This window comes from Bison bison, unplaced genomic scaffold (genome assembly GCF_000754665.1).
Source record: "Bison bison bison isolate TAMUID 2011002044 unplaced genomic scaffold, Bison_UMD1.0 scf7180017864472, whole genome shotgun sequence".
Lineage (NCBI taxonomy): Eukaryota > Metazoa > Chordata > Mammalia > Artiodactyla > Bovidae > Bison > Bison bison.
In genome coordinates, this window is record NW_011495033.1 from 13,930,998 (window position 1) to 13,953,438 (window position 22,441).

Genomic DNA, 22,441 nt, shown 5'->3' on the forward strand with positions numbered 1-22,441 from the left:
TCTTCCAGAGGGAGGCAGTGCCCAGAGAGGAGAGGGCACCGGCCCAAAGGCAGAACCGCTAGGAAGTGGCCCAGGGAGGGTTGGAATGCAGGGTTCTCAGAACTGTGTCCAGAGCACTGTCTGTCCAGAGGGGCTTTGGGTGCCTGGCAGAGACCAGAACAAACCCACTGGGTGGAAGAAAGCTCTGGGTCCCTCTGGCCAGCTAAAAGCTGGTATCCCCAAACTGTCAGAAACCCCCAGGCTGCTCTGCTTACCCTACCTCGGCGCTTGTGTGTGTTAGTCACTCAGTCATGTGGAACTCTTTGCGACCCCATGGACTGCAGCCTGGCAGGCTCCTCTGTCCATGGGATTCTCCAGGCAAGAATACTGCAGTGGGTTGCCATTTTCTTCTCCAGGGGATCTTCCCGACCCAGGGATTGAACCTGGGTCTCCTGCATTACAGACAGATTCTTTACTGACTGAGCTACAAGGGAAGCCCATGGCAATATTTAGGACACAGTTATACTTAAAAAATTACTCATTGTTTAATGGGCCCTATTAAACAGAGGGTTAAAGCGTGGTTCAGAGGTTAAAGCGTCTGCCTGGAATGCGGGAGACCGGGGTTTGATCCCTGGGTCAGGAAGATCCCTGGAGAAGGAAATGGCAACCCACTCCAGTTATTTGTTGTTTATCTGAAATTCAAATTTGGTGGGGGTGTCAGGTATTTATGGGCTTCCAAGGTGGCTTGAGTGGTAAAGAATTGCCTACCAATGCAGAAGACAGGAGATGCAGGTTGGATCCCTGGGTTGGGAAGATCCCCTGGAGGAGGGCATGGCAACTTACTCTAGTATTTTTGCCTGGAGCATCCTATGGACACAGGAGTCTGGTGGGCTATGTCCATTGGTTCGCAAAAAGTTGGACACGACTGAAGTGGCTCAGCAGGCATGTATTCATATTTGCTAAGTTTGGCAACCCTGAATTGGCAGGAAAAAGTAAAATCCCGTGATTGTGCAGAATTACTGTTATTGAATCAACAGGTGCTTGAGGACAGAGAATCAGGTCTCACGGTGAATCTGCTATGGACCTCAGAGAGTCCCTAGTGGGGCACTGTAGAAAACCCAAGGTTCATGTAGAGGTCTTCATGAAGTCTATATTTAGCTGTACAAATGTGGATAGCAGATATCAAATTAAAGAATATCCCAGACTTCAGTAAGCCTGATATTGTTACCTACCTATGATACTAGAAATGAAATTCTAATTTTTAAGGTCACATTGGACCTTTCACTTCAAATCCTTTTGGAATAGTTAGGTTTGGATGGGAGATGATCTTACTTAATTGCTTATAGGGAACAGAAATAAAATCTAGAGGGTCTTTCTGGATTAAGTAGCACTTAATGAATGGATGAGCTTTACAGGATGAAATATTTTGCTTTTTAATTTCCTGAGAATACCCAAGATGAATGGGTACCAGGTTATTTTAATCTCATAACTATACCTATAGAGCACAAATCAGAGTTATCTAGTTAAATTGGAATAACCTTCCTAACTTAAATTGAGTAATTCCAGGATAAACATCACTTTGGGGATTGCATTTTCCCATCTGTCCTGTGAGTAATCGTGTAAACTAGAAAGTATTCTATTTCCCACTTTTCATTACAGTATGCATGGGCTCCATACATATTTTAATTCTTCAAATGAATTATATATTAATATAATTATTTACACATATTATACTTCAAAAGGATTGGGGTCATTTTATCTGTACATTTTATGGATCATTGCTGGGAGTTAGGCAGAGGTGGCATCAGTTTTGTTCATCAAAGCTGCTTGTAGAAACTGGCAGAGTTTGAGGTGGGCTTCTAGGGTGAGCCAGCTAAGAAAAAAACAAGAAGTCCCAATTATAATATGAATTATGTTCTTGTGGCCAGCATAGCTCTCCTTCCTCGCTATCAGAACCCAGATTTTATGCAAGGCAGCAATGTGGCCAGATTCTAAAAATCACTTTTTCCAAGTTCCCTGATATAATCAAAGTTCCTGCATATCACCTGTTTAAAGAGATGAAGGGCAGTTTAGCTAGGATACCTTTTTGATCTTTGCCCTTCTTATCTTGCTTACAATGTAGACAAGAGGCTTTAGGCAGTGTAGATGTTCTGCACTGTAGGGATAAAAGCCATGTATTAAGGTTGGAAGAGAGGTGACGACATGGGGAAGCTGCTATACCCTGTATCCACTCCCTATTTCCCAAGGCAATATGCAGAAAAGAAAAATAAGCCTCCATTTGCTTAAGCCACTATAGTCAGACTTCTCTTACCCACAGTCAAATGCAAAACCTAACTCATAGGAGTGGGTAAAGTTATTCCATGTCTAAAACAAGTTTTTACTAAATACCCTGTATCTTTGGCCACCTGATGCAAAGAGCCAACTCACTGAAAAAGACCCTGATCCTAGGAAAGACTGAGGGCAGGAGAAGGGGGCAACAGAGGATGGCATCACTGACTCAATGGACCTGAGTTTGAGCAAACTCTGGGAGACAGTGAAGGGCAGAGAAGACTGGTGTGCTGCAGTTCAAGGGGTTGCAACGAGTCGGAGACAGCTTAGCAACTGAACAACCACCACCATCCTCTACTAAGTGGATTTTGGAGAGCACAACATATGGCAAAGGTCTCATCTGTGATATTTTTAAACTATTTATTTTTGGCTGAGCTGAGTCTTCGTTGCTTTGCGCAGGTTTTCTCGAGGTGTGGCCAGCAGGGGCTACTCTTCATTGCGTGTGCGGGCTTCTCACTGTGGTGGCTTCTCTTCTTGTGGAGCACTAGCTCTAGACCTTGGGCTCAGTAGTTGTGGCGCACCCTTCAGTGATTCCTCCGCATGCGGAATCTTCCCGGACCGGGGATTGAACCCGAGTTGTTCCCTGCGTTGGCAGGCGGATTCCTATCCACTGCACCACCAGGAAAGAGCCTCATCTGTGATTTTTGATGCTGTTGCTCAGTACATGGGTTTGTGGCTCATTACATTTTTACATGCTTCCACATTAACCAATCCACTATAGTAGTTATAGGGTGGGGCAGGGACAAAAAAGACCTAGAGCTGAACAAAGAAGGGAAGGGCGGAGTTCCTTGTGGTTAGGATTTGGTGCTTCCACTTCCATGGCCTGAGTTCAGTCCCTGGTCGGGGAACTGTCCCACAAGCGGCACAGCCAAAATAAGAGAAAGAAGGAAAGGGCTTAGTTGTTAAATAAGGCCTCTGCCCTTCACAATTTATGGTATCACCATAATGTGATCTGGGAGTGGACTCCTACTGAAGGAAAGGGGCATCAGGCCTCACCTGCAAAGAAGGCCACACAGTGCCCAACAGGACAAGTTGATTGGCAAGCTCCAAGGATTCTCACTGAACCTTGTTACTTTCCTTCACAGAATTTACTTCAGTGCAAAATTACACAAATTGTGATTGTTGATTACTGTCTACCTTCCCCACTAGACTGAAAGCTCCAAGACAGTAGATCTGTGCCTGTTTTTGCTTATCACTATCTCCCTGGTATTCCAGCACAGTGTCTGGCATATAGGGACTGCTTAATAAATAGTTATGAATGAAATTAATAAAACCAGACATTCATTGCTAAAGTAGAGATGATAATCTTAGCTATTTCATAGCATTCCATGAACCGCAAACATGAAGTTCTTTATAAAGCATCAGTTCAGTTCAGTTTTGTCCCTCAGTCTGACTCTTTGCAACCCCATGGACTACAGCAACGCCAGGCCTCCCTGTCCATCACCAACTCCTGGAGTTTCCTCAAACTCATGTCCATTGAGTCAGTGATGCCATACAACTATCTCATCCTGTCGTCCCCGTCTCCCACCTTCAATCTTTCCCAGCATCAGGGTCTTTTCCAAAGAGTCAGTGTTTTGCATCAGGTGGCCAGAGTATTGGAGTTTCAGCTTCAACATCAGTCCTTCCAATGAATATTCAGCACTGATTTCCTTTAGGATGGACTGGTATAAGGAACTGTTTTAAAATTACTACTATTATTAATAAAGATGCTTTAGATTATGAATCTAAATTAAAGAGTTTGAAGAAAAGGAACCAAATGCTTTTCATAAAGGCTTACCTGAAATTTTCTCTTCAAGGCCTGGGTCATCACCGGGGTCAGCCCAGTTCCTGTTTCCACATTTTCTTTATTAGTAAGTGGGGTTCCACCTGGGCTCCTACAAAGGTAATAAAAAGATTGGGAGCTGTGTTTTATGCCAACTTCTCAAATGAATGTAGAGAGCATAAAGATAGGAGAATGGATTACCTCTCCACATCGACTTTTCTAAGTAGTTTCCGTAGATCTAACTGACTTTTACCAGGAGTACTGATAAAATAAAAATACAAAAGTTAGAGCTCACCAGATTGTATAATTTTTCTCAAAGTAAAGCAATCATTTCAAAGTGGCAACATCTTAGAAAGTAGTTTGTTACATTAAAAAATAGCAGTAGATGCTGATAGGAGCATAAAGTGATATAATGATTCTAATAATAAGAAGAATCTAATACTTGAATAACTAATACTTTCATTTTATTATTTTTTAAAAATAAGTTACTTTTTTTGACGTTGTAGTTACACTTGTACAAATCCATCTTAGGGCAAAACTCAGTTATGCACACAGATGATGGACAAGGATGATTATTGAAGAGTTCCAGAAATAAAAAAATCACAAACAACCTAAACGTCTCAAAAAAGGATTTTATCTATGAAGTTCACATATTAAAAAACTGCATCTATTGAAGAAGTCAACATGATTCTTTAAGCTAATTTTTAATGAGACAGGGGAAAGTTTATGACACAGTAATGAGAAAAGCTGTATTTGTATATATTGGGCTGGCCAAAGAATTCATCCACATTTTTCTGTAACAATGCACAGAAAAACCAAACAAATTTTTTGGCCAACTCAATATAAATTACACATGGGTACAGACCTGTGTATGTATGTATATACATATTTCATGCAATATGTATTTAATATACATATTTCATATACATATACCTGTAATATGTATATTTCATACACATATTTCATTGATTCCAAGACATTCTAGTTTTCATATTATTTCTGAAGCTGTGCTGATTTGAAAATTCTTGATGATATTTTATATTTTGCAATAAACAGCACCATGAACCGGAAATAATAGTGTACATGCCTAAAAAAAGACTAGAGTGATAAACAACAGTATGTTAAGAGTGGCTATCTCCAATGATATGATTATTTGATGATTTTTGTTTTCTTTAAACATCACTGTATATTTCAATTTTCCTATATGATCATATATAATTTTTAGAGTTAGAAATAAGCAAAATATTACTATTTTAAAGTAGCAGTAGAGTGTAATTCTGTGCAGATCCTTACATTAAGACATTTGTAACTCGAGTTGATAACACTTTGGACTTTGGTTTCAGGGTAATGCGCTGCAGGTCAGAGATAGTAACCAGTGCCTTCTGTGCCTTTGGTGATGGTACAAGCTTTAATCACAAAATCAGACATTATTAAAAACAGATTTAAAAGTATCATTCAAAATGTAAATATACCAAAACAAATTTGAATGCTGAGTATGTGTAAAATATATCTATTCAATTTTTATTCCAAAGCTTCAGAGTATATCTCTACCTTTTCAAGCTAATGGTTGCCATAAAACTGCTGAATTAAATAATTGGGGGATTTATATATTTTGTTGAGGAGATCAAAAATTACTCAAATAAAATATCAAATGCTTTCCTCAGAACAGCTTTTATATCTAAGACTTATGCTTCTTTTCTTTTTTTTTAATGCTTATTTTCTATTAAGAGACAGGGAGGAGGGTTCAGGATGGGGAACACGTGTATAACTGTGGCGGATTCATATGGATATATGGCAAAACCAATACAATATTGTAAAGTTAAAAAATAAAATAAAGTAAAAAAAAAAAAAAGAGAGAGACAACCAGGTTAAAAAATGAAAGACCACATGTGTGGTCAAAGATTTCTTACCTTCCTCCTTTCATCCAAACTCTGTGTCTTCTTTAATTTCACAGTCAGTAGATCTTTAACTGTTATCTGCATGGGTCCATTTTTTTTTAATGGTCCAGCCTTAAGATACAAGGAAAAATTAGAATTCAAACTGAAACCAGGACATCTAGTCAAATGCAAATCCAAATCTAGTTTTTAAAGCCTTAGAGTTAAAAATTAACTCATTTCCCCGAGGAGCCAATCAAATTCTTTCCATGCAACCAAGAACTAATTCTGTTTTCGTATCTATGGATGCTAAGGCTACTGAGAAATATTAATGAAAACGTAAGGCTTTGAAACTAAGTAAGAACTGGGCTAGTTTTCTACAACTACACGTCTTCCTTAGGAATCACTGTAATAAGATAGACATAGAAAGAGTTCCTCTAATCAACGTGAAGTTTGCCTAAACTACCTAAGAAAATGAGACACTTGCCAGAAAGCAAGAACATATACTTGATGAGGTATATATTAGGGCAACTATAGCAGCAGACTCTGCATTTGATTCAGTCATTTTAAACCAAATGTACCTGCAGTAAAAAGTAATCAGCTTTTTAGATAGTGCTGTGTTAGTGGGCAGCTAAGTAGCTCTAACGGAGACTGGTTCTCCAATCCAGTGGCGTTACACTTTAGGATCTACGAGTTCTTTTTCTTAAAATGCTTTTTTATTGTGATAAAAGTCACATCCTAAGTAATATAAAACATACTATCTTAGCCATAATTAACTGTACAGTTCAGTGGCACTAAGTATATTCATATTGTGCAACACTGACCATCATCTATCTCCTGAATTCTTCACCTTCCTAAACTGAAACTCTGTCTCCATTAAGCACTAAATCCCCATTTCTCCCCCCCCCAAAAAAAAGGTAAGTCCCCATTCCCCTTCCCCACCTCACCCTTCCTGCTTTCTGACCCTATGAATTTGACTATTCTAGGACTGAAGCGACTTAGCAGCAGCAGCAGCAGCAGCAGCAGGTACCTCCTACAAGTGGAATCAAACAGCACTTTTTTGCGCCTACTGTTGTTCTGACTTCACTCACTAAAGAGTCTGTTTTTAATTTGGTTTCCCAGAGAGATTTTCCTCTTGGTAAAAAAGGTATACCAAGAAGCCAATAGGAATCTCCCAACCTGCTGGGTTTCATTCATTTTTCCTCCAAAAAAAAAAAAAAAAAGCACTTTCATTTCTAATTCCAACTTCTGTGATCTCCCAGGGGACCATGTCTTTAAAAACAATAATTGCCATAAGCAGGAGACGGAATTAGAACAAAAGGCAGTCCTTCCTGTCAAAACCCTTTGCCCAGCCTTAAAAAAGACACCTGGCTTGACTCCTTCTTTACCCACTGACCAAAACACACCTTTACTAGACTGTTTTTTTTACCTGAAGTGCCTTCGTGAGAGCAGGTTTTCTGAGCAGCAATGGTGCTGTCGGTGGTGGGGGAGGAGGCAGAGGAGGCGGAGGGGGAGGAGGGGGTGGAGGGGGCGGAGGGCGACTGGCGGCCTGCGCTGGGGAGGGAGGACGGAGAGCTGCGGAGTCTGCAGGGCTGGCTAGAGCACAGGCAGGCACGTCTGGATGCTCACCACCCGTGTGACACGCTTGACCACAGCTGGGACAGGAGGAATTTTCTGAGATGGCCTGTAAGAAAAAAATTGCATTTGGCAACTGAAGAACAGATTTATTTGGTTCTTATTTATTTGAGCAGTCATCAAAATGATAGCTGCCACGTGTTGAATGTCTTCTCTGTACACCACGTGTGCTACAATATTTTCTCATTTGTCACAAGCTCATTCACTCATTCATCTATTTGTTCTGTGTGTGCTATATGCCAGGCACTGTGGCTACAACGTGAGTCCTGTCTGTCTCCCCATCTAGCTGACAGTCTGCCGAGGAACACAGACCTCAAACGTACACAAAACACGAACACAGACCTCAAACATACACAAAACACATTCGAAACAAGCCAAGTAATACTCTAACAAGAGCCAAGGCTTAGCTGGTGGCTCAGTGGTAAAGAATCTGCCTGCCAATGCAAGAGACACAGGTTTGATCCGGGAAGATCCCACATACCCCGGAGCAATTAAGCTTCTGCGCCACAACTACAGAGCCCATGCTCTAGAGTCTGGGAGACACAAGCACGGAGCCTGTGAACCCTAGAACTTGTGCTTGCAAGGAGACAAGCTATCGCAATGAGAACCGTATGCACCACACTAGAGAGTAGCCCCTGCTCACTGCAAGTAGAGAAAAAGTCCTCGCAGCAGTGAAGATCCAGTACAGCCATAAATAAATAAATGATTACTTGAAAAGAGAAAATAAGAGCCACGAAGTGTGCTGTGAGCGTGAATAGCTAGAAGTCTGCTGCTGCTGCTGCTGCTAAGTCGCTTCAGTCGTGTCCGACTCTGTGCGACCCCATAGACGGCAGCCCACCAGGCTCCCCCGTCCCTGGGATTCTCCAGGCAAGAACACTGGAGCTAGAAGTCTAGAGACGAATATTTAGCTATGATCTCAAGGATGAATTTAGGCTTCTCAGGTGAAGAAAGGATATAAAGATTGAGGGAAGAGAGTTCCTGGCAGAGGGAAAAATACTTAATGCAGCCAAGAATATAGTCTATTCAAGGAACTGATAAAAAAAATTCAAAGGTTACAACCTGACTCTAATGGGCTGCATTGTCTTCCCCCAACCACAAGTCATATATTGACGTCTGAACCCCTAATACTTCAATACGTGACTGTATTTGAAGACAGGGCCTTCAAAGAAGTGATTAAATTAAAAGGAGCCATTAGGAGGACTTCCCTGGTGGACCAGTGGCTAAGGCTCCACACTTCCAATGCAGGGGGCCGGGGTTCAATCCCTGGTCAGGAAACTAGATCCCGTATGCCGCAACTAAGACCTAGCACAGCTAAATAAATATTAAAAAAAAAATAATAAGGGGGCCATTAGGGTGGGATCTAATCCAGTGTGACTTGTGTCCTTATATAAAGACAAAACTTGAACACATAAGAGACACCAGGGATGCATGGGCACAGAGAAAAGACCATCTAAAGACACGGAAGACAAGCAGAGGAGAGAGGCATTAGAAGCAGCCAACCCTCCCAGCACCTTGACCCTAGACTTCTAGCCTCCACAATTGTGAGAAAACAAATTTTGTAGAATAAGCCACTCAGCCTATGCTCCTTTGCCACGGCAGCCCTAGCAAATGAATACAATGACCCTGGGAAGTAAGAGGGCAGAATAGTGCCTAGGGGCTGCTATAACAAAGTATCACAAAGTTGGTAGTTTACAACAAAGAGAAGTCATTCTCCCCCACTCCTGGAGGTTGGAAGCCTGAAATCAAGGCGTGCATTCCCTCTCAAGGCTCTAGAGAAGAATCTGTTTCTTGTCTCTTCCAGCTTCCGGAGTCTATTGGTATGTCTCGGTTTGAGGCCCTGTGACCGGCCTATCCCTCGGTGGTCCCGTTGCTTCTCTTCCCTCTATGTGCTCTACTCTGTGTGTCTTCTATAAGGACACTTGTCATTGGCTTGAGGGTCCAACCAGATAATGAAGTATGATTTCCTCATTTCAAAACCCTTCACTTGATTATCTACAAAGACCTGGTGGATAAGATAATATCTACAGGCTTCCAGGGATCAGGACTTGGACCAACTTTTTGGAGGGCCATCACTCAGCCCACGACAGATGGTATCTTCCCCATTTTTATCGATGCAGAAACTAAGGTCCAGGTTGTGGGGTGATTTGCTTTTTCTTTAGGCTAGATCACCTTCAGGTACAAATTCTGGGAGTAGGGGTATAGTCCCAGAAGTGTCTCTCTAAAACAATGAGCACAGTGTTTATTCTTTACGTTTTAGACACTGAGAATAGGGGTCTTGCTTAGGGGAGTTTGGAGAGAGTGGATATCTATAGTTTTTTTCCTGCTAATCTCAGTCAAGAAGTTAGAAACCACACTGAGTATTTGAAAGAGGCAACAGGAACTTCCCTGGCAGCCCAGTGTTTAAGACTCTTGCCTTCCAATGCAGGGGGCATGAGTTCTATTCCTGGTCAGGGAACGAAGATCCCACATGCCTCAGGGTGCAGTCAAAAATTTAAGAAAACAAAACAAAACAAAAACAACCTTCTTTGAAGAGGGGACATGTAATATGGGGAAGAGTTTCTATACCATACTATGGAAGAGCTGAGAAGCACACCAGGGACAGTGAGGCAGTGCAGTCATTAGTGACAGCAAAAGCCATAAACACCCTGAGACTGGAGGGTCAACGGAAAGGGCAATGTAACAGATCTCTGGAACTAGGTTAACCCAGAGAATCAAGAAACATGGTGGACTTGACCTAGTGGGAGTGACTGAGGCAGCAATGACAGCCATTGCTGGAGAAACTGCCCAACACAGAGAACAAAGGGGAAAAATCATCCGTCTTCGTCTTCCTTGGGTCGGGAAGATCCCCTGGAGAAGGAATGGCTACCCACTCCAGTATTCTTGCCTGGGAGAATTTCATGGAGAGAGGAGCCTGGTGGGCTACAGTCCATAGGGTCACCAAGAATTGGACACGACTGAGGGGACTAACACACACACACACACACACACACACATATGTATATGTGACACTAGTGGTAAAGAACCTGTCTGCCAATGCAGGAGATATAAGAGATGTGAGTTCGATCTCTGGGTTGGGAAGATCCCCTGGAGGAAGACATGATGACCCATCCCACTCCAACATTCTTGCCTGGAAAATCCCATGGGCAGAGAAGCCCGGTGGGCTATGGTCCAGGGGCTGCAAAGAGTTGGATATGACTGAGCAACTAACACTTCCACTTTTCCCGCTCCTTCTAGCCTCTCATCAGTGTTTCCCATGAGTGCACACTGCGAGCCAGTGACATGGAGCTTAGGCAATGGTGCCTGCAGGCGTCAGCCCCCCTGCAATGCAGAGCAGAGCCTCTGCAGTTTAAGGAAGAAATCTGACAGCAAAGATGCCCAGAACTAGCACGAGCCTGTAGCCACTCTTCCTTCTAATGAAAGCACACTGGAGTTCCAATGCAGGACTAGCTCTTGCCCCCTTACCTAAATCTGGCTTTGTTTTTCATTTGATAACACTAACCTTCAGTGCTTCCTGGAGCTTGCATACTTCATTTTCCAAAACGCAAAACCGTTGTTTTAGACTACGAAGTTCTCGGTGGCAGAGACGGGATGGAAAGATGGTGTTTTTTAAAACTTCGAAACTCTGAAATTCACAAATAAAGACGTCTGACTCCGTTGAGCAATATGCTAAGGACAATATGATAAAGAAAATGCTACAATGTATGTTTTATAGAAGTGAAGGCAACAACAAGGATCTACTGTATAGCACAGGAAATTATATTCAATATCTTTTAATGATCTATAATGGAAAATAATGTGAAAAAGAATATATATGTGTGTGTGTGTGTAATTGAATCACTTTGCCGTATACCTAAGCTAACACAACATTGTAAATCAACTACATTTCAATATAAAAATTTTATTAAAAAAAGTGAAGACAGACATAAACACCTAACTTCATATTATGTGAGCTAAGCTCGAGTGTCTACTGACCTAAGCACACACACGTGAACACACATACTAAGTGTGTAGAAAAACCATAATGCTGAAAAAAGGTATGTCAAATCCATACCTGGGTCATGCAGCTCTGGCACCAGCTGTATATAGACCATACTCTATTTGTCAGAAGCTTTATTGCATTTGTAAAACTGGGAAATCTGAAGTTCCAGGAGAGTTTTAGCCAGCTTCTGCTAATGGGTATATCTGTTGAAGGAATAACCGCTCTGCAGGAAAGACAAAATCAAACAAAGGGAAAACTCCTGAGTTGGAATTAACAGGCTCTAATTAAATAATTCTTAGCTTACCACCTAAGAGTTGATGCTTTTGAACTGCGGTGTTGAAAAACACTCTTGAGAGTCCCTTGGACTGCAGGGAGATTAAACCAGTCCATCCTAAAGGAAACTAGTCCTGAATATTCATTGGAAGGACTGATGCTGAAGCTGAAACTTCAATACTTTGGCCACCTGATGCAAAGAACCAACTCATTGGAAAAGACCCTGATGATGGAAAAGACTGAAGGCAGGAGGAGAAGGGAATGAAAGAGGCTGAGATGGTTGAACGGCATCACCAATTTAATGTACATGAGTTTGAGCAAGCTCTGGGAGTTGGTGATGGACAGGGAAGCCTGGCGTGCAGCAGTCCATGGGGTCGAAAAGAGCTGGACACGACTGAATGACTGAACTGAATTGAATTAAATAGCAAGCTAGTTTTATAGTATGACTGAGAGGCAGAGATTACTAAAAGTAAAATTTTTCATTTACTTCTAGAATTCCCAGTTTGACTTGTAGAACAAATATTTATTGAGTAAATAATAATAAATCAAATAACACACTAAATAAATATGTGTCATAGATTCAGTAATGAACAAAATAGACAAAAATCCTGCCTTCATAGGCTTTACAAAGAGGGCTAAAAGAAAAATATATGTAAGCTACTTGATGTTAATGTGGCAGCCTGGATGGGAGGGGATTGTGAGCGAGAATGGGTACATGTATATGTATGGCTGTGTCCCTTCACTGTTCCCCGGAAGCTATCAGAACACTGTTAATCCGCTATATCCAAGTACAAACAAAAAAGTTTAAAAGAAAATAAATATATGTGGGTTGTTAGGTAGTGAACATCCATAACTGGGCATTGTTTTTCCTTTGGCTCTGTCTCTTCATTCTTTCTGGAGTTATTTCTCCACTGATCTCCAGTAGCATATTGGGCACCTACCGACCTGGGGAGTTCATCTTTCAGTGTCCTGTCTTTTTGCCTTTTCATACTGTTTATGGGGTTCTCAAGGCAAGAATACTGAAGTGGTTTGCCATTCCTTTCCCCAGAACAATATTGCATAGGAACCAGAGATTACCAAAAGCCAAATTTTTCATTTACTTCTAGAATTCCCAGTTTGACTTGTATAACAAATATTTATTGAGTAAATAAATAATAATAAATCAAATAACACACTAAATAAATATTTGTCATGAATGATCCATGAATCAAGGTAAATTGAAGTGGTCAAACAAAATGTGAACATCGACATTTTGGAAATCAGGAAAATAAAATGGACTGGAATGGGTGAATTTAACTCAGATGACCATTATATCTACTTCTGTGGGCAAGAATCCCTTAGAAGAAATGGAGTAGCCCTCATAGTCAACAAAAGAGTCTGAAATGCAGTACTTGGGTGCAGTCTTAAAAATGACAGAGTGATCTGTTTGTTTCCAAGGCAAACCATTCACTATCACAGTAATCCAAGTCTATGCCCTAACCAGTAATGCTGAAGAAGCTGAAGTTGAATGGTTCTGTGAAGATCTACAAGACCTTCTAGAACAAACACATGCAAAAGATGTCCTCTTCATTACAGGGGACTGGAATGCAAAAGTAGGAAGTCAAGAGATACCTGGAGTAACAGGCAAATTTGGCCTTGGAGTACAAAATTAAACAGGGCAAAGGCTAACAGAGTTTTGCCAAGAGAACACATTGGTCATAGTAAACACCCTCTTCCAACATCACAAGAGAAGACTCTACACATGGACATCACCAGATGGCCAATATCAAAATCAGGTTGATTATATTCTTTGCAGCCAAAGATGGAGAAGCTCTATACAGTCAGCAAAAACAAGACTAGGAGCTGGCTGTGGTTCAGATCATGAACTCCTTATTGCCAAATTCAGACTTAAAGTGAAGAAAGTAGGAAAAACCACGAGACCATTCAGGTATAACCTAAATCAAATCCCTTACGATTATACAGTAGAAGTGACAAATAGATTCAAGGGATTAGATCCAACAGACAGAGTGCCTGAAGAACTATAGAAGGAGGTTCGTGGCACTGTATAGGAGACAGTGATCAAGTCCATACCCAAGAAAAAGAAATGCAAAAAGGCAAAATGGTTTTCTGAGGAGGCCTTACAAATAGCTGAGAAAAGAAGAGAAGCGAAAAGCAAAGGAGAAAAGGAAAGATATATCCATCTGAATGCAGAGTTCCAAAGAATAGCAAGGAGAGACAAGAAAGCCTTCCTCAGCGATCAGTGCAAAGAAATAGAGGAGAACAACAGAATGGGAAAGACTAGAGATCTCTTCAAGAAAATCAGAGATATCAAGGGAACATTTCATGCAAAGATGGGCTCAATAAAGGGCAGAAATGGTATGGACCTAACAGAAGCTGAAGATATTAGAAGAGGAAACAAGAATAAAGAGAACTGTACAAAAAAGATCTTCGTGACCCAGATAACCATGATGGTGTGATCACTCACCTAGGGCCAGACATCCTGGAATGTGAAGTCAAGTGGGCCTTAGGAAGCATCACTATGATCAAAGGTAGTGGAGGCAACGGAATCCCAGCTGAGCAATTTCAAGTCCTAAAAGATGATGCTGTGAAAGTGCTACACTCAATATGCCAGCAAATTTGGAAAACTCAGCAGTGGCCACAGGACTGGAAAAGGTCAGTTTTCATTCCAATCCCAAAGAAAGGCAATGCCAAAGAATGCTCAAACTACTGCACAATTGCACTCATCTCACATGCTAGTAAAGTAACGCTCAAAATTCTCCAAGCCAGGCTTCAGCAGTACGTGAGCCATGAACTTCCAGATATTCAAGCTGAATTTAGAAAAGGCAGAGGAACCAGAGATCAAATTGCTAACATACACTGGATCATCAAAAAAGCAAGAGGGTTCCAGGAAAACATCTACTTCCGCTTTATTGACTATGCCAAAGCCCTTGACTGTGTGGATCACAATAAACTGTGGGAAATTCTTCAAGAGATGGAAATACCGGACCACCTTACCTGCCTCCTGAGAAATCTGTATGCAGATCAGGAAGCAACAGTTAGAACTGGACATGGAACAACAGAGTGGTTCCAAATAGGAAAAGGAGTACGTCAAGGCTGTATATTGTCACCCTGCTTATTTAACGTATATGCAGAGTACATCACGAAAAATGCCAGGCTGGATGAAGCACAAGCTGGAATCAAGATCGCTGGCTAAAATATAAATAACCTCAGATACACAGATGACACCACCCTTATGGCAGAAAGCAAAGAAGAACTAAAAAGCCTCTCAATGAAAGTGAAAGAGGAGAGTGAAAAAGTTCGCTTAAAACTCAACATTCAGAAAACTAAGATCATGGCATCTTGTCCCATCACTTCATGAAAATAGATGGGGAAACAATGGAAACATTGACAGACTTTAATTTTTTGGGCTCCAAAATCACTGCAAATGGTGACTGCAGCCGTGAAATTAAAAGACACTTGTTCCTTGGAAGAAAAGTTATGACCAACCTAGACAGCATGCCAAAAAGCAGAGACATTATTTTGCCAGCAAAGGTCCGTCTAGTCAAAACTATGGCTTTACCAGTAGTCCTGTATGGATGTGAGAGTTGGAGTATAAAGAAAGCTGAGTGCCAAAGAATTCATGCTTCTGAACTGTGGTGTTGGAGAAGACTCTTGAGAGTCCCTTGGACTGCAAGAAGGTCAAACCAGTGCATCCTAAAGGAAATCAGTCCTGAATATTCATCGGAAGGACTGATGCTGAAGCTGAAGCTCCTATACTCCGGCTACCTGATGCAAAGAACTGACTCATTGGAAAAGACCCTGATGCTGGGAAAGATTGAAGGCAGGAGGAGAAGGGGATGACAGAGGATGAGACAGTTGGATGGCATCACTTACTCAATGTACATGAGTTTGAGCAAGCTCTGGGAGTTGGTGATGGACAGGGAGGCCTGGCATGCTGCAGTTCAGGGGGTCACAAAGAGTGAGACACGAGTGAGCAACTGAACTGAATTCAGGTAGTGAACAATGCTAAGGAGAAAAAGATAAAGCAAGATAGCAGGAATGTGAAATGTTGCCTGGAGGTGAACATTTCAATAGGGTAATCATAGAATGTCTCACTGAGAAGATGGCTTTTGAGAGCAAACCTCAACGGAATAAACTAGCAAAGCAAATATTTGGGGAAAAGAACATTCCAGACAAGGGTAACAGTAAGTGCAAAGGCCCTGGGGTGGGTGCCTGTCTGAGGTGTTTGAGGAGTAGCAAGGAGGCTGGATGACTAGGATAGAAAGAAGGAGGGAAGAGGATTAATGGATAATGTGAACCAGACCATAAAGGCCTTGTGGATTATACAAAGAACTTTCATTGTAGAAGACCAATATGACATGATTTTAGTAGGCTCACTTTGAATGCTGTGTTGAAATACACTGCAGAGGGAGCAAGGGCAGAATAGGAAGGCCAGTTGGGGGACTTTTGCAACATTCAGGAAAGAGAGGAATCAAGGATGGTATCATGGTTACTGATTTTTTGAGTCTGTTTGTTTCAAAATTTTTTCTGTAAAGAGACCTTTAAAAACAAAGTGTATAAAGTATGTTATTGTGAAAACCACCACCCTAGAGTTTTTAGACATCAGAGTCTCTTTTAATAACACATTTAAGCCCTGAGTCCCAGAGAATAAACAACCGAACTTTACCAAAACGAAGGTTTAAGTTCCAGCTGTATACCCCTCTTTTATCACTTAGTTACCAGATTTATACAACTGAGTAGGAAAGTAGAAAATAGTTACTGTACAAAGAGCCAGCTCATTAGAAAAGACCCTGATTCTGGGAAAGATTGAGGGCAGGCGGAGAAGGGGACGACAGAGGGTGAGATGGTTGGATGGCATCACCTACCTACTCAGTGGATATCAGTTTGAGCAGACTCTGGAAGATGGTGAAGGACTTAGCAACAGAACAACAACAAAACTTCAAACACAATTCCTTGAGATTTTTTACTTTGTTTGAACTCTTTTTTTTTTAATAATTAATTTTTATTTATTCGGCTGCACCAGGTCTTAGCTGCAGCACACAGGATCTTAGCTCTTCATCGTGGTTTGTGGGTTCTTTAGTTGTGGCCTGTGAACTCTTAGTTGCCACATGTGGGATCTAGTTCCCAGAACAGGGATTGAATCTAGGCCCCTGGAGTCCTAGCCACTGGGCCACTGGGGTAGTCCCTCGTTTGAACTCTTAAACTATGGTTGCCACATGAAAATCAGGATGCTCAGCTAAAATTTAATTTCAGATAAAGGATGAGTAAGTACTAAAAAATAATTTTTTGAGTGTATTTCAAATGTTGCACAGACAATACAAAAAAAATCATTCATTGGTTATCTGAAATTCAAATTAAGTGGCGTTCTGTATTTTTCGTTGACACATCTGGTGACTTGCTCCCAAACTTATCAGATTTTTAATATTTTGTCTGTTCCACATTATGCCTTACCTTTCTGGTGAGGGCGGCGGAGGAGGAGGTATAACTAGCTTAGACTGGAGGTGAGAGGCTTCTTTTCTTTTGAATAATCTTTTCGCTTTGGCTTTTAACTTTCTTCTTCGCTGCTTGAATTTGGGCATGGTTTCTGTAGAGAAAATATTTACATTTTTTATTGAAGAATAATACACAGAAAAAAATACAATCTTTGACTGTAGAGGTCAATGCATTATCACAAAATGAACACATCCTTGTAACCACCATCTTGGTTAGCAAACAGATCACCGCCAGCAATCCAGAAGTCCGCCTGAAGCAGGAGATAGAGGGACCCAAGGCTGAGCCGCTGGACTCTGCCCCCGGTTGACAGATATTACTTTTCTTTTCTTTTTGGCTGCCCTGGGTGTTTGTTGTGGCACACGGGGGCGTCTCTATTCGCAGCAAGCAGGCTTTGTTGCCCTGCAGCATGTGAGATCTTAGCTCCCCAACCAGGGACTGAACCTGTGTGCCTTGCATTAGAAGACAGATTCTCAACCACTGGGTCACCAGGGAAGTCCTGACAGATGTTTCAAGATAATGGCAGTAGCTAGGAAGAGTTGAGTGCTGTTTAGATAAAAGATAAAAGAGACCACATATTTCTCATTCTTGAGGTCAAGGAGGCTCCTAAGCTATACATGTGCAGAAAAGATCCTCAGGGGAAGGGGAGCCGGACCATATTATGTTCTGTAATGCAGTAAAGCACTAAGTCCACATTTGTAACTTCTCAGAGGCTCTTGCACTGGAATCCTTTTTAGCTAAATGATGCACACGCATACAAGGGAGGGCCTTGTATGTTGCTGTTCAGTCGCTAAGTTGTATCCAACTCTGCGACCCCATGGACTGCAGCAGGCAGGGGATCCCTGTCCTTCACTATCTCCTGCAGTTTACTCAAACTCATGTCCATTGAGTCAGTCATGCCATCCAACCATCTCATCCTCTGTCTCCCCTTCTCCTGTCCTCAATCTTTCCCAGCATCAGGGTCTTTTCCAATGAAGGGAGGGCCCTGCACCAGACTAAATAGAGACTCAAAGTCAAAGCAAGATGATTGGCCAGACGACACCAGGCAGAACTGACCCTGTATAAGCAATTTAATCCACCTCGAAAGTGTGCAGCTTTCTATCTCTCTGAGCCTGCCTGTGCTTTCTCTGCATGTATCTTCTCTCCTAATAGCAAGTTACTTGCCTCACTGCTTTTTACCTCTTTGCTGAAATCTTTCTTCAAAGCAGACAAGTGCCAGGGTGAGCGCTGCGGCCCAGGTTCAGTCCTTGGTCAGAGAACTGAGGTCCCACTTCAGGTCATCATAGGCTGTGGCAACCCCACCGCCACCTGAGACCACCCTGAACTGGGGGAAAAGTTAAACTCAGATCTTAACTATCTCTGAAAATACCTTGGCTTTGGCATTATGTTACTCTAATTTTGTTTTGGTTTTGTTTTGCTATTCTTTGTTCAGTCAAGTAAATTTCTTCATAATGGAATCAAGCAGGACCTTGAAGAGCCTTCCCAATGCAAAAGGCCTTTTTTGTCTCTTTTGCCTTGTTTGTAGAAAAAAGGCTTCAGTCTCCCAGATGTCCCTCAAGTTCCAAAGAGCAAACAGCTACTAATCAGAGAAGTGAGGGAATGCAGAATCAAAGGAAAAGCAGTCAAGCAAAAAAAGTAATAAGAGCTTAAACAATAGTTCAGAGATAAAACAGTCACAAAACTAATTCTTCTTCATGGGATATATATAACAACTGATGCATATCTTTGTGTTGTCTTGCAGAAACTAAGGACACCCCTGCACCCCGCCAACCCAGGGAAAAGATGGTGACTATATGCTGACCAGAAGCACTTAGACCCCAAACTGGTTAGAACCATAAATGTTGATGATTAAGATTCCCTAAACATCACCTTATTACCTTACCACCAAGCAAACAGAAGAAAGTCCACCAGCTGAGCAGGCACCCTATGACCCTCAGCCTTAATGTTGCCTTTACAAATCTTTGCCTGGGTTTCCCTGGAGGTTCAGTAGCTAAAAGACTTTGCACTGCAGGGTGTGCGGTTTTTTCCCTGGTCAGGGAATTCCCACATGCCATGTGCAGTAAGACCAAAAAAAAAAAAAAAATCCTTGCCTGAAAGCCAGTGAGGAGTTCAGATCTTTTGAGCATTAGCTGCCCTTTCTCCTCGTTTGGTATCCTGCAATAAACACTGAAGTTTCCTTCACCACAATGCAGGGTCAGTTGATGAGCTGCGCTCTGAGTTGGGCAAGTGGATCTGAATTTGGTTTGGTAACAATAACAGAGAAGATGAGATGGCAATAGTGGGGTAGTGTCAGTTTTTAAAAAGGAAGTAAATTTCTTTGCTGGTAACATTTACTGAGCATCCATGGAACTTGGTGGAGTTGGTAGTGAAAGAAAAACAAAACTAACTTTTTATTTTATTTACTTTTAGGCACCTTCACATACACTTTTTCAGTGAATCTTCATTGTTGTACAAGGTATTTTCCCTGAGTAAGAGAATTTTCATTACCATTTAGATCAGAATAAATCGAGGCTTAGAAAGATGAAATGATTTATCCAATGGAATGCACTACAGCATTAAGTTCAAATCTGTAAGTCTCCAGAGACCATGTTCGTCCTAATACACTGTGATGCAGTAGTAGAACAGGTGATATACAAGATAATAATAACTACCCCAAATCTAAGATATGGGTGTTTCAAAACATTTATTTTAAAACACTTTTAAACACTCATATATTGATATCAGTGAGTGTTATCCCTGGTGGCTCAGTGGTAAAGAATCTGCTTGCAAGTCAGGAGATGCAGATTGGATCCCTGAGTCGGAAGATCCCCTGGAGGAGGGCATGAAAACCCACTCCAGTATTCTTGCCTGGAGAATCCCAGGGACAGACGAGCCTGGCAGGCTGCAGTCCATAGGATCATACAGAGTTGGATACAGGTTAGGTGACTTCTCAGCACAGCATATTGATATCAAGGGGCGAAAGAGGGGTGGGAGATGAATTGAGAGATTGGGATTGACATATATACACTACTATGCATAAAACTGATAACTAATGAGAACTTTAGTTACTCTAAAGGAACTCTACTCAAGGCTCTGTGGTCACCTAAATGGGAAGGAAACCCCAAAAAAGAGGGGATATATGTATATGTACAGCTGATTCACTCTGCCGTACAGCACACAGTAAGACAACATTGTAAAACAGCTATACTACAAAAAATTAATTAAAAAAATAAACACTAACTAGTAGATTTCGATTTTAATTCAAATCCTTTTCGGAAGAAAATTAAGTCAGAGCTGGCTTGACGTGAAGAAGGGCTTTGCTGGTTTTATTTGTTGCTACCTGAGGAACAAAGATGTCCTTATTCAAGCAGCAGAACTAAAAATGGTCTCAAGGGCTGGGCCTCCTTCTCTTCAAACCTACATTTGAATAGGAACAATTGGTCTTTAAAATACACATTCATTCCACATTTGTTCAGGCTGTAACCCTCCAGCACTTGGTATGCAGCTCTAGGCTTGCTAAGCTCTCAGATTCCAAGGACTGAAGAACCTCCCCCAGCCCCACGGTGGGTATTCAAGACTAAGAAATGCTTTAGTCCCAAGAAAATTGGACTTATAGAGGCCACCCTTCATGGCAGTGGGCGACAGAGCGTGTATCAACAACCATTATAGGAGTAAAGATTCTCGATAGCATCTTATTTAACTAAGTGCCAGGCCTCAGATTAACAACATTTTTCTTAATTGCAAGGCTTGGGAGACATACCTCAAGATAGCTGATTTCACATTTATTATATCACTTTTCCTTTCCACTGAAGTAATGAAGGAAGGCTAAACAGGGATTGTTAAACACAAGGGATGTCTAAGATTGATTAAAAAAAACAAAACGTAAAGCAAAAATACTCTGAATGAAGATATTTAGGAAAGCCTCAGAGAGCAACAAAAAACTTATGGTTGCTAGAAAAGAAGTTAAACCTCATCAAATCCATGGCCAAGACTATTTCATGAAGAAACCTCTATCCAAGGCACAGAGTTCACTGACTGGGATTCCCCTGGCTCTGAGATTTCCACAGTAACCTCCCCTCGCTGTCTTTCAGCAGCTCCTTCACAGCCCTCCTCCTCTGTTGCTGTTCCCTCTCTTGCCTTGACGTCTTTTGTTAGGGATCAGACTGACAAAGAGAACTGGCCTCCTGCTTCCCTTTTTCCTATATTCACCAATCCCTCAGTTATGAAAACAGACTTTAAACGGAGCTGGACATTCTGGTTAAACTTGGTGGATTGACTCTCTACCTCAAGCTGTGCTTTAATGATGTGCTGGGATTGGTACTTACTGTTACATTTTTAGGAAGTCTGTGAGCCAGTTGTTAAATCTACCATGTAAATTATATAAACCTATAATTAAATTTAGATTTTAGGTAATTTAGATTTTAAAAGGTATTTATAAGTATACAAAACTCAGCATTCCTAAAGGTTTTACTAGTATGTATGCTCTTAAAGTTTTTACCTTATTTTCTCTATATAGTGAAAATGCTTTAGATATATTACTGCTCATTTCCTCCCAATGCCACATTCAAGGACTTCACACTGGAAACTTAAAAACTGGCCATGATGGGAGAATTTATAGCATGGCTATTATAAAAAGGGAAGTGAAGTCACTCATTCATGTCCGACTCTTTGCAACCCTATGGACCGTAGCCCACCAGGCTCCTCCATCCTTGGAATTTTCTACGCAAGAGTACTGGAGTGGGTTGCCATTTCCTTCTCCAAGGGATCTTCCCAACCCAGGGATCAAACATCCATCTCCTGCATTGACAGGCAGATGCTTTACCATCTGAGTCACCAGGGAATCCCTATTATAAAACACTACAAATTTGGGAATCCCCTGGCAGCCCAGTGGTTAGGATTCCACATTTCCACTGTAGGGAGCATGGCTTTGATACCTGGTAGGGGAACTAAGATCCCTCAAGCTTCAGGGTCAAAAACAAACAAACAAACAAACACAAACCCCTACAAATTAGGGCTTGATTTATTATTTTTGTTCACTTTTGAGAAAGTGATGAGGACTTCCCTGGCAGTCCAGTGTTTAAGACTGTGTTCCAACGCAGAGGGTATGGGTTTGACACCAGGTCAGGGAACTAAGATCCCATA

The 22,441-nt window shown here is 41.5% G+C and overlaps 1 protein-coding gene across 2 annotated transcripts in view; it reads right to left on the reverse strand.

The window, feature by feature from the left end:
- Positions 1-840: 840 nt before the first annotated feature.
- PRR11 (proline rich 11) overlaps positions 841-22,441 on the reverse strand; it is a 28,368-nt gene continuing 6,767 nt past the window's right edge. Inside the window, exons 2-10 of one of the 2 annotated variants that reach the window (XM_010861621.1) lie at positions 17,282-17,414; positions 11,630-11,780; positions 11,078-11,200; positions 7,373-7,627; positions 5,980-6,078; positions 5,363-5,475; positions 4,271-4,330; positions 4,085-4,181; positions 841-1,852 (exon numbers count right to left, since the gene is read on the reverse strand). In XM_010861621.1, the coding sequence (XP_010859923.1) occupies positions 1,784-1,852; positions 4,085-4,181; positions 4,271-4,330; positions 5,363-5,475; positions 5,980-6,078; positions 7,373-7,627; positions 11,078-11,200; positions 11,630-11,780; positions 17,282-17,414 (1,100 nt within the window). In that variant the 3' untranslated portion in view covers positions 841-1,783. The remainder of the gene's footprint in view (positions 1,853-4,084; positions 4,182-4,270; positions 4,331-5,362; positions 5,476-5,979; positions 6,079-7,372; positions 7,628-11,077; positions 11,201-11,629; positions 11,781-17,281; positions 17,415-22,441) is intronic. The other variant, XM_010861622.1, reaches the window with a different exon arrangement.